The sequence below is a fragment of the Agelaius tricolor genome, unplaced genomic scaffold, assembly GCF_023055355.1.
Source record: "Agelaius tricolor isolate 1412-34295 unplaced genomic scaffold, bAgeTri1.0.p SCAF_18, whole genome shotgun sequence".
Classification (NCBI taxonomy): Eukaryota; Metazoa; Chordata; class Aves; order Passeriformes; family Icteridae; genus Agelaius; species Agelaius tricolor.
Window position 1 is genome coordinate 15229097 of NW_027269278.1, and position 13495 is coordinate 15242591.

Genomic DNA, 13495 nt, shown 5'->3' on the forward strand with positions numbered 1-13495 from the left:
CTGGATCCGGTCACCACAGGCTGAGATGGTGCCAGTGGGGAATTTCCACCAGGGGAAAGGCAGAGATTGATGTTTGGCAGCCCAGCTGTGGTTTGCTGCTTACCACTGCAGGGCCAGGCTCTCGGCACTCGCCTCGATAGTTTACCGTGATGAAGTTTGAAGCTCTCCTGCAAAGGGAGGACAAGACATTGCTTATTATTCACTTGCAATGCCACAGCTCTCAGCTGCTGGCATGACAGTCCTCTGTGGGCTCCTTAATGCTTTGATGCTACTTCCAATGTGATGGCATTTATTACTCCCCAAACAATTTCATGATTGGGCAGAGAGGGAATAGGGGACCCTGGCAACTTGTGTATCTTAATTAGCTGTCATCAGATTAATCTCAGGCATTTTGATCTATGTTTGCTTAACAGCAAAGCACCAAGGACACACTTGATAGTGAGTCATGATGTATCAAAACAAACACTGTTCTGCAAAAGACACTCGGGAATGGTGGATGGCCCTGTATTACTGAAATCTCTCCACCTACTCACATGGCAGCTGAACACAAGTCACATTCATTTTTGTATGTTTTCCCATCAGTGCCACAGACTGGTTGTGAGGATTCGCTGCAGAAAATCCTTCCACCCTTTACCCCATGCAGAATTCGATCACAGTCCAGCTGAAGAGAGAAAGAAATCACACTTGGTGACAGAGTTCACTTGCTAGACCCTCCTTTACATGACCTGAAGGTGCTCACAAACCAAGCCTTGCTTGAGGCCCCTCTGTCCTGTATCACATCCAGCCAGGCCACACTTGGAAAGACATCACATCTCTTGTTGGACCAGCCAGCCAAGCTTCGGGGTACAGAGCCCTCACTCCGCGCTCACCAACCCACCCCAACACTATGGGCCGGGACAAGACTTATTTCTCTCAAAGTGCATCCATCTTCTACCTGCACCGAGCCTTCCTTATCAGTATGCTCACACCATTTATCTCCAGGGGCTGAGCCGCAGGCATTGGCCGCAGCCGAGGCGGAGCGCCGGGAGCGGCTGGCGCTGCCCGCGGGCGGTGCGGCACGCAGCGCTCCTGCCGCCCACCGCGCCGGGGACACCAGCGGCCGTGACTGACGGGGGTGCCCTCCCGCTGCCTCCTCCCAGCACGGCAACGCTCAGACACAGCTTTCCCTACAAACCGCACCGTGCCACAGCCAGCACACAGCGGCAGAACAAGGAGTGACCCGCAGGGATCCCCCAAAAAGCCTCCCGCACCCTCGGAGAGGAGAGGGTGTTTGTACAGTCATAGCAGATTTCCGACAGCAGAGGTCAGGGATAGCACAGTCTGGCCCCTGGCACGCACAGCCCCTTCCTCAGCCCCAGGAACAGAAAAAAAACCGAGACGAAGAAGCGACTAACGGGATCCCAAGCCCACTTTTTCCAGTGCTACAAAATGTGGTGCAACAGCTGCAAATGGTGCGATGGGTCTGAGAGAACATTCCAGTTCCCCCTCCACCTGGAGATGGAGCATTTAGCACAAAAATGATGGTTTATCAGCAGCAGGAAGCACCCCAGGGAAGGAGGATTTCATGCCAGGCAGCACAGGCGAGGTTTTGGTGATGTTGGGGTGCTGTGATAGCACCTGCTGGTTAAACGTCACTTGCTAATTTCCATAATGTGCTGTTTCCTCCCTCATCTGGGTAATTATCAGTGACGTGAGAGCACACAGTGCTGACCTTTGCAAGCCTCTGCTGGATGCCTTCCTACGCACCAGACATTGCCACCTGCACCACAGCCCAGGGCAGGAGGCCACCTCTCCAGCAGCCCCACACATCACAGGTGCCAGCAGCCAGTGCCACCACTTCTTTGGGTCTGGGAATTGTCTGTGACAAAACCCACAAGTGGCCCTGCAAAGAGGAGAGGAGCAGATCTGCTCCCTGAATCACCTCTGGTCTGTCAGGCTCATCGGCATCCACTCCCCCTCCGGTGCTACCAGGAAATACCACTAAGCCCTGAAGTAGACTGGCCTTATTACACCTAATGCTTCCTCTGGAATGTATCAAAATTGCAGCACCTGAACTACCTTTTGGGTTTTTAACTCAAATTTTCTCAGAGTGGTTAGTGGCAAAGGCTTCAGAGAGAGTTACAGCAGTTGGTAGTAAGATCCCTCCAAATCCATAGAAACATTTCCCATCTTTTCCAGAATGCTTTTTAAATTACTGTATGAAAAGTCTGGAGGGATTAAAACATCAGGTATTTTTTTAACCATCCTACCTCTAGACAACACCCTGTGATAGCGAGATCCACAGTTTAGTCACCCTTTTTACAGTAACTTATTTTCTCTTATTAGTTCACATTTTCCACTTTTAGCTTTGTTGGAACTATTCCATTTTCTTCTCATGAGAAGGGAGAGCAGACACCCCCACCTTCCTCCTACAGTATTCCGTACCCAGTTGTCATCTACCACTCAGTGTTTCCCCCTTTAGCACTCCTTCCTTCTGCCAAACTTGTCCTCATCCCCTGGTCACCTCCACCACCCTGCTCTGACCATGGCCTTCATCTCACACCTTCTCAGCACGGGGAGGTAGCACTCTTTACCTTATTTTGGCCATATGTGGGGCAGGATTCCAGCCTGAGCTCAAGACCCACATCCCCAGAGCTAGGGGGCTTCCACAAGGAGCCAAGCCCTTCCCTCTGTTTCCATGCCAGGTGATACAGGGGCTTTCAGCAGGCTACAGGTACCTTCACCCATTCAAACCCCTCCAAGGACATGAGGCCAAGTGAAAAGCTTCAGGGTTAAAGCAAGAACAGGAAAAGCTGCTGCGAAAGGAGGCTCAGCACCAGCAGAGGAGCACCCCATGGGAGAGGTCCCCTTTTGTGCCCACACAGCTGCCCCCCGAGGGGCAGGAGGGGGATTTGTGCCCACACAGCTGCCCCCCGAGGGGCAGGAAGGGGATTTACCATGGGGTCTTCGTGGCTGTCTCTGCTCTGGGACTTGCGGCCTGGTGGCCGGTTGCAGTTCCTGCCACGCTGCGCTTGTGGGCTGGCAGAGAGAGCAGAGATACAATTCAGCACCACCTCCTTCCAAACAGGGGGAGCAGAGTGCAAACCCACCCTCCCTGCAGACCCCCATGGTTCCTGGAGGGCTGTTTGCACCATGGCATCCACCCACCCCCAGGAGAGGAGAGGAGGGAAGCCCCCCAGGAACGTGCTGAAAGGGAAGAAGCCAAGAGCAGGACATGGCCTTGCCCTGTGCTCAGCCTGAGAGCACCACCACCCCTGGGCTCTGCAGGCCTGTGTCTGCTGCCAGCACTTGGTGGAAGGGGGACATGAAGGAATTGCACCAGGCAATAGCAAGAAATCTCAGCGTGCCCCAGAAAAAGCAGCAGCTGAGTCCTGCTCAGGGCCAACAGGTACAAAACAAACAGCTCCTGCCTAGAAAGCACGTGGTGCACCAGGCACTGCCTTTGAGCCAGGGCCAGGCACACACGTGTGCACTGCCAGGAGACAGATTTTAGTGAACAGAATGTCCTGAGAGGGATTCTGAGCACAGCAATCACTGGTGCTTCGCACACAGAGCATCAAGGCCAAAATGGTTACATGAAAGACATGCCCCAGTGTGTGTCTCTTCCTCAGCACCAGCTCAGCCCATGGGAAGTGCTGTAGTGAGCACCAAACAGCACAATGTGCACTGCTCCATCCCAGGCCATGCTGCTACTGTGCTGTCAAACTATTCTTGCTTCAAATTATCTCCTAAAACCACCCCTTAAAAATACAAGTACATGGAAGGGGGCAGAGCCTGGTGGTGTGTGTGGGGACAGGCTGCCAGCCCAGGTGCTGCTGAACTCACCCTCTGCCCGAGGAGAAGGGACGCCTCTCGTTTACACCCTGCCTTGAGCCACCACAGTTCTTCTGCAAAAGGGGCAGAACACACTCAACAACCATAGAAACAACTTCTATGCAACTAGGGAAATGAAGCTAAAGCAGCTCCTGCCCTGCCCCCTGATCCTCCCAGACCCAAAGAATTCTGTTCTTAAAGTAGCAGGTTTGATGCACTCCATACCCACCAAATGTTATCATCCAAGGCTTTTATAGGATTGTGGGGAGCCTAAACCTGCCCTTTATCTCTTATATGGCATCACATCACTGGGAAAGTGAGGGGGTAGTTCTGTCAGCTGCAAACATGTCCAGTTTGTATGCTCATCCCACAAATGAGGGAGACTTTGCAATACAAAAGCTTCTCCCCCCCATGATTAGCTGGCTGCAGAATCCTAAACACCTTGATCACCCCAGGCTGACCACAGGCAGTCCCCTGGCTGTCCTGATCCCACAGACTCTCACCAGGCCCTTTCTGAGTTCTGCATAGGCTCTGAGCTCCATCTCACCTGCTTTATCCTCTCTGAAGGAGGCAGTTTGTTGCGCTGGAGAGTTCCACCCCCTCTTTGAGCTTCCTTTTTGCTGGAAGAAGGGAAGAGGAGAAAAAATGGAGTGCTATGGGTAGTGTGAGTGCCACCAGCACCCAGGGGCAGTGTCAGTGTAAGACAGTGTAAGCCAGTGTCACGGCACTATGTTCCACCTTCCCCATCCACAGTCCCTGTTCCTGGTGGTCCTGTTCCTAATTCCCACCCCTAAGACTTCTCCCTTTCTCCTCCAAATTCCCACTGTATACTACATCCAGGGTCCCAGTGGCTGCTTTCATATCAGATCTGCTTCTGCATATGCTCTATGGGACTAGAGAGAGAGCATCTGGAAGGCAGAGTACACACATGAGAAACTCCTCAGGAGCTGCCCATGCCCAAGAGTCCCCTGGGACAGAGGCTGCTCTCTGTCACTCTTGCTTCTCCTCCTCTACTCCACACTGCTTCTCACCTGCCCTTGGGCCCTTAGTGCTGAAAGGGAATGGGGAAGAGGAGCCCTACTGCCAGAGCACCTCTTAGAGGGCCAGGGAGTCAGGACTCCCCCAGGCATTGCCCAGAGGCAGCTTCACAGGCAGAAGCTGCACTTCTGCAGTCAGAAGTTTCCCTCTTTGATGCTGCTGCTCAGGGGAAGGGGTACTCACAACTTCTCAGCACACATGAGGCATTTGTTGGTGTGCTGCCTGCCAGAGGCATCCCGGACAGGGGCGTTCTCCCTGGTGCAGGACAGGCGGCCGCCGGCTTCAAACTGGGAGCGGAACTCGCTGCAGTCATCCTGCGGAAGGAGGGCAGGGTTAGGGCACTCTGTCCTCCTTGCCTTATTGATCAGATCCTTAGAAACCTGGGGTTTTCCTGCCAGGAAAGCATGGAACCATCACAAATGCTTCACAGGAGAGTCTGGGTGGGGGTGAGAGAAGAGGGTGTGCAGTACCAGCCACTTAGCATATAAACAGAGGGGTGAGTCAGAAAAATTCCGGGTCCTTCTGCCTGCACAGCACGTGTTGGGAGTTTTCTATGCTATGGTCCCACTAATTATTATTCTCCTGGCTGGGCTATCCAAAGCATGCCAGTGATGTGACCGATACAGCAATGAAGTCACTCCCTTTTCTCCCAACATCCTTAATACACAGCTACAGCCTTTTCCCAGATTGTAGCTCAAGATAATTTTCTTTACAAAGCGCGTAGGATCCTCCAAACCAGCCACACTTTGGGACATGTCAATCAAGTAGCAGCAGTTAAAACATAAAAGCACAATGCAAACACACTTAATAGCCCACGAGCACAGGAAGGTTGTTTGGAGAGTGGATGATTAATTTGTTCCTTGTTCAAAACTGCTGTACAGAAACTGTGTTAACCTGCCCCTGTTATGTAACATGGATGGAAACATTCAGTCCCCCTAATTTCAACTATTTCACATACTGCAATAGGCAGTTCCAAACAGCAAGTACAAAGGGTAAGGAAGTGACTTCCGCTCACCCTTTTCTTTTTTAAAAAGCAGCTTTTAACACTCGCAATTTTCTGCCCATTTTGTGCACAGTTTTGCTGGCTCTCATGAAGGTCCTTGGCAGGTCACTGGCCTCACCCTTTGCTTTGCTCAGAAGTTTACAACACCTCATCCTCTCTGCCAGGGGAAGGTTTCCCCAGTGTTGTTCTGCATCCCATCCAGGGCACCCCAGCCTCTAGCTCCTCAGCTTTCCCACGAGGGTAATGCTGGCAAACCACTCAGTACAAAGCCCCACATTTCTCTAGAGTCACCCCAGCCACAGGTAGCAGAGATGGTCTGGCCCTGGATGAGCCTCTCCCGCTGTGCCAACAGCCATAAAGCATTGTTCCATCAGAAGTCAGTGTTGCACTGAGCCTCACTGCTTCTCCCCACCACCAGCTCACACCCCTGCACAGTTCAGGCAATGCTTTCCCTCCCCAACAAGCCCAGGGAAGCTCTCCTTGTTCCCTGGGACCAGCCCAGCTCAGCAGCCCAATCCTCTGCTGATAGATCTGACTTCCCCTAAGAGCCTCTCAAACGTTTTCTCTTTGAGCCAGCATTTCTGGAGCCCTATTCAGGCCTGACCTATGCTGCAAAAATCTCACTGAGTACATCTGAGTCTTGCATTTGCCTTTTTCGTGGCCTATAACATCCCTGACCCACTAATAAATGCAGGGCTTTCTTATCCTTTGTCACTTCTAGCCAATGAGTAGAAATTCTTGTTAAGCACTGACTGTGTGATCTTGCACTGCCATTACATTTTATCTTGTTTCTATTACTCCAGGCCTCAGCACTATCCAATTAGTCTTGAGTGATCTGCTGATCCTCCTCTGCTGATACTGCCTCCCAGCTTTGCCATCAGCAAATTTCACTTACACTTCTATATTTTGGTGCCAAAGTCATTAGAAAAAGCACTAAAACAGGATTATCCCCAAGACTGAAGCTTAAGGAGGCTGCAAACGTCCCTGCCATAGCAGGAATCAAGAGGAAAGTGGTAGAAAGCAACTATTTTCCCTTTACTGGGCTGCTTTTGCCAGCAAAGCATCAGTGCACAGCAACATGGAGGCTGCAGCATGCCAGGGAGAAGGTGGCAAATCACAACTCCATGAGAAGAAAGTTTCCAACAAAAAAAAAGCTAAAACTGAGCCACAGGTCTGGAGATAGTGCAGGGCTGACATCTCCCAGAACACAATGATCTCTTAAGTAGTGCAGAGGTCAGATTTAGGGCTTTTCACACATTTTCCTTTTCCACCTAATTAGCAGCCTCAGCAGAACTGACCTCTCCACCTGAGAGCTGAAATTTGGGACAGCACAGCACACCTGGCTTCCTGCTCTGTCAGGATTTGCCTGTCCCTAGATCCACGGGTCACTGGGACAGACCATAATATTCAGGCACAAGTTGTTCGCTTGAGGGATTCAAGAGCATGAATAAGAAATAAAGAACGTAAGGAAAGTGGATCTCAAAATTAAGTCAGAGGAGAAAGAGCAAAGGAGTAGAATAACATTCCCTTTTCCTCTGTCTTGGGTGAAAATCCAATAAAGTTCCATATTGACCTGCCTAATACTTTAATCTCACCTTATCCTTTCCTTGTCTGTTTTTTGACAACTTCTGCTCATTCTCCCTTTTGCTGGAAGAGAAGAGAGATGAGAAAGTGAATACCAGCGTGCTCCAGGGAGGGAGGAGAGGTTTCCCACGCTCCTCTCCTTTACTCACAACTTCTCTGCACACATGATGCACTTATTACTGTGCTGCTTCCCAGACGCATCTCGGACGGGGTCGTTCTCCCTGGTGCAGGAGAGTTTCCCTCTCTTGAACAGATCCCGAAACTCCCGACACTCATCCTGTGCAAACACCAAAAGCATGGCTTGACACAGATATGCTGACAGAGAGGAACATCTCCCACAAATCCACAAAGGATAATCCACCCAATGAATTACATTTCAAATGTTATTTTGCTTCCTTGAGGCGTAACTTGGTGGAAAACCGTAACATGCAGCATAAAACAAATAAATCCGTATGTTTAGATCAGCAGATCTGTCTTTCACATCCAGGGTAGCCTTGTTGCTATTTCTAACAGATAACACATGCAAGAGCCTGCCCGAAGGACCTAAGCTCTGCTCTAAGTATAAAATCCACAACTTCAGTGAATTTTAAATGAGAAAGTCAGTTTTCCCATCTCTCATGAGAGAACGTGCTACTAAAATTAAAGAATTTTAAAATACATGCACAGTAAAAAAATGAAGCTGCAGGCATAAGAAAATATAATCCTTGAACACCTCCTATTGCCAGGTATATGAGAGTAAGAGGTGGGTGTTTTTACCTTCCACTTAATATGATGGTATGTGTTAATTGAACCAAAGCACTCTATTTCACAAAAGGCTTTTGTAGCAAAGCCTGTTTAAGCATTTCAGCCCAGCCTTTACTTTTCTCTGAACAGCTTTCCTATAAGTTTCAGGGCAAGTCTGGAGCATAAGAAACACATGGAACATGTAAGGTCTTCAGGTTCATTTATGCAGCACTTACAACCTTATCTGTTATGTGATCTGCAATACATTTTTCCTCTCACACCATGTAGAGGAGATGGCTTGATAGCTTATCCCAGTTCTGCAGATGGGGAAGTCAAGCCTAGAAAATTACTTGCCAAAAGCCAGACAGAAAATCTATGGCTTAACAAAGAAATTCAGTGTAGGTCTGTTCCTGACACTGTAAAACTGTCCTGATGCCTTCAGGACCACACTTTGGCAAGTCAGATGTCTATAAAAAAGATCTCCCTTAGGACAGCTATGCCTTACAAAGCCTTTAATTTGTCCAGACACACAAGAGCTAGAAAGCTTCCCTGCTTAACCAGATGTAAAAAAATAAATAAATCAATCACCACAACCAACACTATCTGATGGAAACCAATTTGCTCCCATCTAGAATAAAAACCCAAGGCTAAAAGGCCAGTTTCCTGCACATAAAGACCTGCTACCTAGAAAAACAGCTATGGCTAAAAGAAACCACAGGTGCATCAACAAGATAAACAAGGGACAATTAGAGCCAGCCTATTCCCACACCCTGCCCTAGTCAGAGCTCACATGTGCCAACCTTGCTATTAAATATTTGCCAGATTCCAGTGGTGCCTTATAAACAGGCAGGCATCCTCCTCAGCCAGGCTCTGGGTCAGGCACACACCGGGGCTGCCGTGATTGCCTGGTAGGAGCCGCCAGGAATTTTGGTTTCTTTTATGCTGGAGGATGACACAAAGCCTCAGACTCTTCCCAAGGCTGGGCACGTTTGCCCTGCTCCCCTTTTGCAGGGCCCTTTCCCACGCTGCAGACGAGGAAGCACCCTGGGCAGCGGGTCAGAGGCAGCAGACGAGATGCCAACGCCAATAAAACTGGCTTCAGCAGCCGTGCTTCACCTCACCTTTCCCAAGGAGTTCACATTCCTGTTCGCCTCTCCACCACTCCCTTGGGTTTTTGAGTCTCTTTCCCTGCAAGAAAAGGAGGAGTGAGTGACAGGGCAGTGTGCAGTGCTTGGACACAAAGCCAAAACAAGGGGTGATTACAGGCCAGTCCAGCCCACCCCACCTCCCCATTGCACAAGGCAGCAGCACAGACCAGCAGCAGGGCTCAGCTCCTTGACACATGTCCAGAGTGTTCAACATCTCTGCTCTGGGGTCACTGTGCCACCCTTTCTCCCTGCCTAATACCCAGCTCTCCCCATCCTAAGAAACACCATCTAGAGAAACAAGAGATTAATCTGTCTAAGTTTTCACTCTGCATTTGTTCCTCACGTCCTGTGGTGAGTCCTCACCATGTGATGAGCTGGGGAGAGCTACTGGGTTCACAGGTTTGCTGAAGAGCTACAAACTGGTCTGGCTGGCCAGGGACAACAACTTTATAGCACAGAGCCTCCAGAGAGTTGGCTCCCTGCTACGGGAGGAGAGGACATGCTGTGGGTGGGCAGGGCTGCCACTGGAGCCAGCAGGCAGCTGATACTCACAGCAGCCTTTGGCACATCATGCACTTGTTGAGGTCTCCTTTTTTATTTGGGCTGCTGAAGGTCTCCCTGGTGATGGGACAGGAATACTTCCCGCTGCGCAGGAGTGGCCAAATATTCCTGCATTCGTTCTGAAAAGCACAGAGGAGGGCAATCAGTGGAGGCTCCCAGCAAGATCCTGAGAACTGTTTGTTCACGCTGAATCTTTTTTGGGTGTGCTGCAGGCTCTCAGCAGCACCAGTTTGCTCACACAAACCACGCTCCTCCTGCCCATCCCTGGCCACACACCACACGTGGCACAGGCTGCACCCAATGCCCTGCTCGTGGCTCCTGAGGCAGAAAAGACAACGAGAAAGTTCAAAACCCATCGCAAGAACCATTAATCATGGGGAAAGGAATATATATTTAAGGAACACGTTTAATTTACATGCAGCTGCAAATTGCTGCCCGCTACAGCAGAGGACTGCACGTTATAAAGTTAGCCAAGAGTAGAAAATACAACCCTGCAAGTGCCAGAGGGATGCAAGAGGAATGAACGGGCCAGAGTGACTGAAGAGTGATTCACATGCAAGACAAGCACAGAAAAGCACAACCCTCTCAGGAAGCAGAGCAGTAATATTGTGCAATGTTGCAGCAGCCCATTGCATCTTCTGCTGGGTAACTGAGATGCAGACCAGGGAGAAGCAATGAACCGTTTAGTTATTTTTGGCTACTGTGTTTCCCGAAAGGATCTTTACCAAGGAGACAAGCTTGCTTGATTAAAACATGAATGGAACTGACTTCTAAGTCATTGAATCAAATTATTTTCTGAGACTCAAAGGACTTGCCTTAATTCTTTTAATTATGAAACTCAGGAATTATCAGAAGCAGGGGTTTCTGCTGGATCAGAAGCTACATTCTAAAATATCATTAAAAATATAATTCATGCCATTTCTAACATCATTTCATGAGATTTCCAGCCCAGAGCTGTTTGGATATGTTATCATCATGCACCAAACACACACTGTCAGCTGGAGCCATTGCCATATTACCTAAGTGTTGTCTCTAAATATGGAGAGATTCACTGCTTTTTCCATCACTGAAAAAGCTTTATAATATCTAAGTATAGTGCATCTAAATGGACTTTGCTCAAAGCATGCATTAAAGCAGTGTAAGTTGGCAAAACAAAGGGAGAAGCAGAATAGAAAAGGTTGGACTCGCCTTAATCGAAGCTTGACTGGCAACATCTGTGACAGAAAAACCAACAATGAAACCATACAAAAATCTTTGAAGGGAAATTTTAAAGCAAAAGCATTTAATTAAAATACTTGATGCAGTTTCCTAATCCATCCAAATACCTCTTGATAAAAGCTAATCCAATGCATTATTTCACACTGATAGAAATTCTCTAATGCCCAGTCCTTTCTGGAACATTGCACTTTTTGCATTCAAATGCAAAATCATATCCATTTTTTTTGAGTGTCTTTGTGCCCTTCTTTACTGCGTTACTTTTCTCAGGCTTAAAATCCAAGTTCCAAGGATGGCCCAGTAACTGTTTATCCATTATTCTATACCCCTGCCTAGGTAGCTGCATCAAACCCACACAAACATTTTTGGCATTCTTCGGCATTCTTCACCATTCCTTAAAATTGGGATACCAGAACTAGGCCATTGTTGTTTGTCCAAAATGACAAATTCCTTTTCAAGGCCCATTCCATTTGCAGTACTTCACACAAATTATCAAATTAATAATGAGTCAGCAGGTGAGTAGCTGATACCTATTTCTTTCTACTAAGCCACTTAAAGCTGGTATATTATGTTTCATCCTCCTTTGCATCATCAGTGGCATTGCAAAGAACTGTCAAGAAATCTTCCATTAGCACTTTTTCAATAGAAACTGGCAGGAAATTGAAAGACCATTGCTTCAAACCTAACTCCTGCTGAAGTCTATCTATTGTAGCCAAATTACTGCAGTCATGTGAAAATGCCTTCCTTAGCATGTGTTGACAAGACATTACCATTTTTCTGAATTTACAAAAAATTGTATTACATTTTTGTTCAAAGTTGGGCTTTTTACAGAAGAATTCAGTCTGGTTGGAAATTGGTATTCTTCCACTTAGGATGGAAGTTAAATGGGGGTTTGGCTTTTTTGTTTTCTTCTTAAATTGTTAATTCCATTAAAAATAGATGCTTTCATCTACCAATACAACTTCACTATTTCTACATGAAAAAGAAAGAGCAGTTAACAAGACATGTTATATCAAACCAATACATGCAGAACAACAAAAAAAAATGTGCTCTTCTGCTATACCACCAGGCTTTTTACAAAGCAAGGGCTCTCTATTTATGGGCACTCCCAGGCTGCGTCCTCTGCCAGTCCCAGATTCCAGCACAGAGAACATCACAAGTTACTGACCTGAGAAGAAGCAGAAAAATGCCAGAGCAAGGACCACCGAGGCACCTCCTATTTTCATGGTGAGGGTGCTGGCAGCTGTTTGCCTACGTTGACTCTACTAGAGCATTGCTCAATGAAACCCAAAGAAAGGGCTCAGGGCTGATCACGTATATATAGGTGACCAGTTCTCCGCCTTCCTTATGACATAACCTTCCCAAGAACCATCATTAGCTGAAAAAACCAGTTTGACACTACTCTAAATTCTAATGATCCCATTAACACAATTAATTTCCATAAGGATGGGACACGTTTGAGTCACTCCCTGCGTTTTGTCAAGGTAAGAAAATTATAAATAGATCACTTCAGATCCCCACGCAACCAGAGGGATTCTTGCCACCCTCAGGGTGGTTCATAAGAGAGTGGGACTCCAGCCACCACACCACAAACACCCTTTCATATCTCAACCAAATAACTGAAAGGGTTTTATTTTAATAACTTGGCTGCAGAAGAGACAACAGGAAGGCCAGGTCACTCAAACCTCTGGAAGTCAGTCTGCTTTTATTAAAGCACCTCAGTATGAACCTGAAAAGTAAACATTCAGGAAACATTGAAAAGCATCAAGTTTGAGGCTTGGTTGAAATTCTTTGGGTTTGATGCTACAGTTCTCATAGCACTGTGTTAATGATAAAACCATACTCCCAAATCCTCATCTTTTCCCAGTTTCTCTCTGTTGTCTTCAGAAAAAAAAAAAAAATAAAAAGGCAGTGTTATTAGTGAAAACCATTCTTCAGCCCAGTGGGATCTGGCAGACCATTATAGATGCTGCTCTTTGAGGTGTGTTGTTATTGATGCTAAAGGGTCCAGCAAAGCAGCCCTGCTCTGGGCTTTCCCAAAGAAGAGATAAGATGAAAGTTATCATCCTGTGCAGGGTTTCTCAGGAGTCCCAAGAGAGGAAAATAAAGATGACATCAAAGTTTTGGAATGTGATTTACGTGGGAAGAAGACAAGAGCACTGTGTGCCTTGTCTCCAGTGAAGAGAGAAGAATTTGGAGAGAAAAGTCATTTGCAAGGTTCTAAAGGGGTGGATAAATGAGTCAGTCAAGCAAACCAGAGCAATGAGGGGCTCGAGCACAGGCTGTGGCTCTGCAGAGAGGCAGATCTGCACCATCTGAGGAAGAAAACATACTTCTGCATGACATATGTGCCTGGCCAGAGAGGCCAGCAGAGCTCAGTATAAATCCTTGTAATAAACTGCTGCCACAC

General features: G+C 47.8%; 1 protein-coding gene across 2 annotated transcripts in view; it reads right to left on the reverse strand.

The window, feature by feature from the left end:
* Window positions 1–10565, reverse strand: part of LOC139597781 (serine protease inhibitor Kazal-type 5-like) — a 16375-nt gene extending 5810 nt beyond the window's left edge. Inside the window, exons 1-8 of one of the 2 annotated variants that reach the window (XM_071443474.1) lie at window positions 9862–10565; window positions 9283–9349; window positions 7588–7715; window positions 7450–7501; window positions 5035–5165; window positions 4361–4433; window positions 3826–3887; window positions 2310–3018 (exon numbers count right to left, since the gene is read on the reverse strand). In XM_071443474.1, the coding sequence (XP_071299575.1) occupies window positions 2772–3018; window positions 3826–3887; window positions 4361–4433; window positions 5035–5165; window positions 7450–7501; window positions 7588–7715; window positions 9283–9349; window positions 9862–10238 (1137 nt within the window). In that variant the 5' untranslated portion in view covers window positions 10239–10565 and the 3' untranslated portion in view covers window positions 2310–2771. Of the gene's footprint in view, window positions 1–2309; window positions 3019–3825; window positions 3888–4360; window positions 4434–5034; window positions 5166–7449; window positions 7502–7587; window positions 7716–9282; window positions 9350–9861 lie in introns of those variants that run through there. The other variant, XM_071443475.1, reaches the window with a different exon arrangement.
* Between the last annotated feature and the right edge of the window lie 2930 nt (window positions 10566–13495).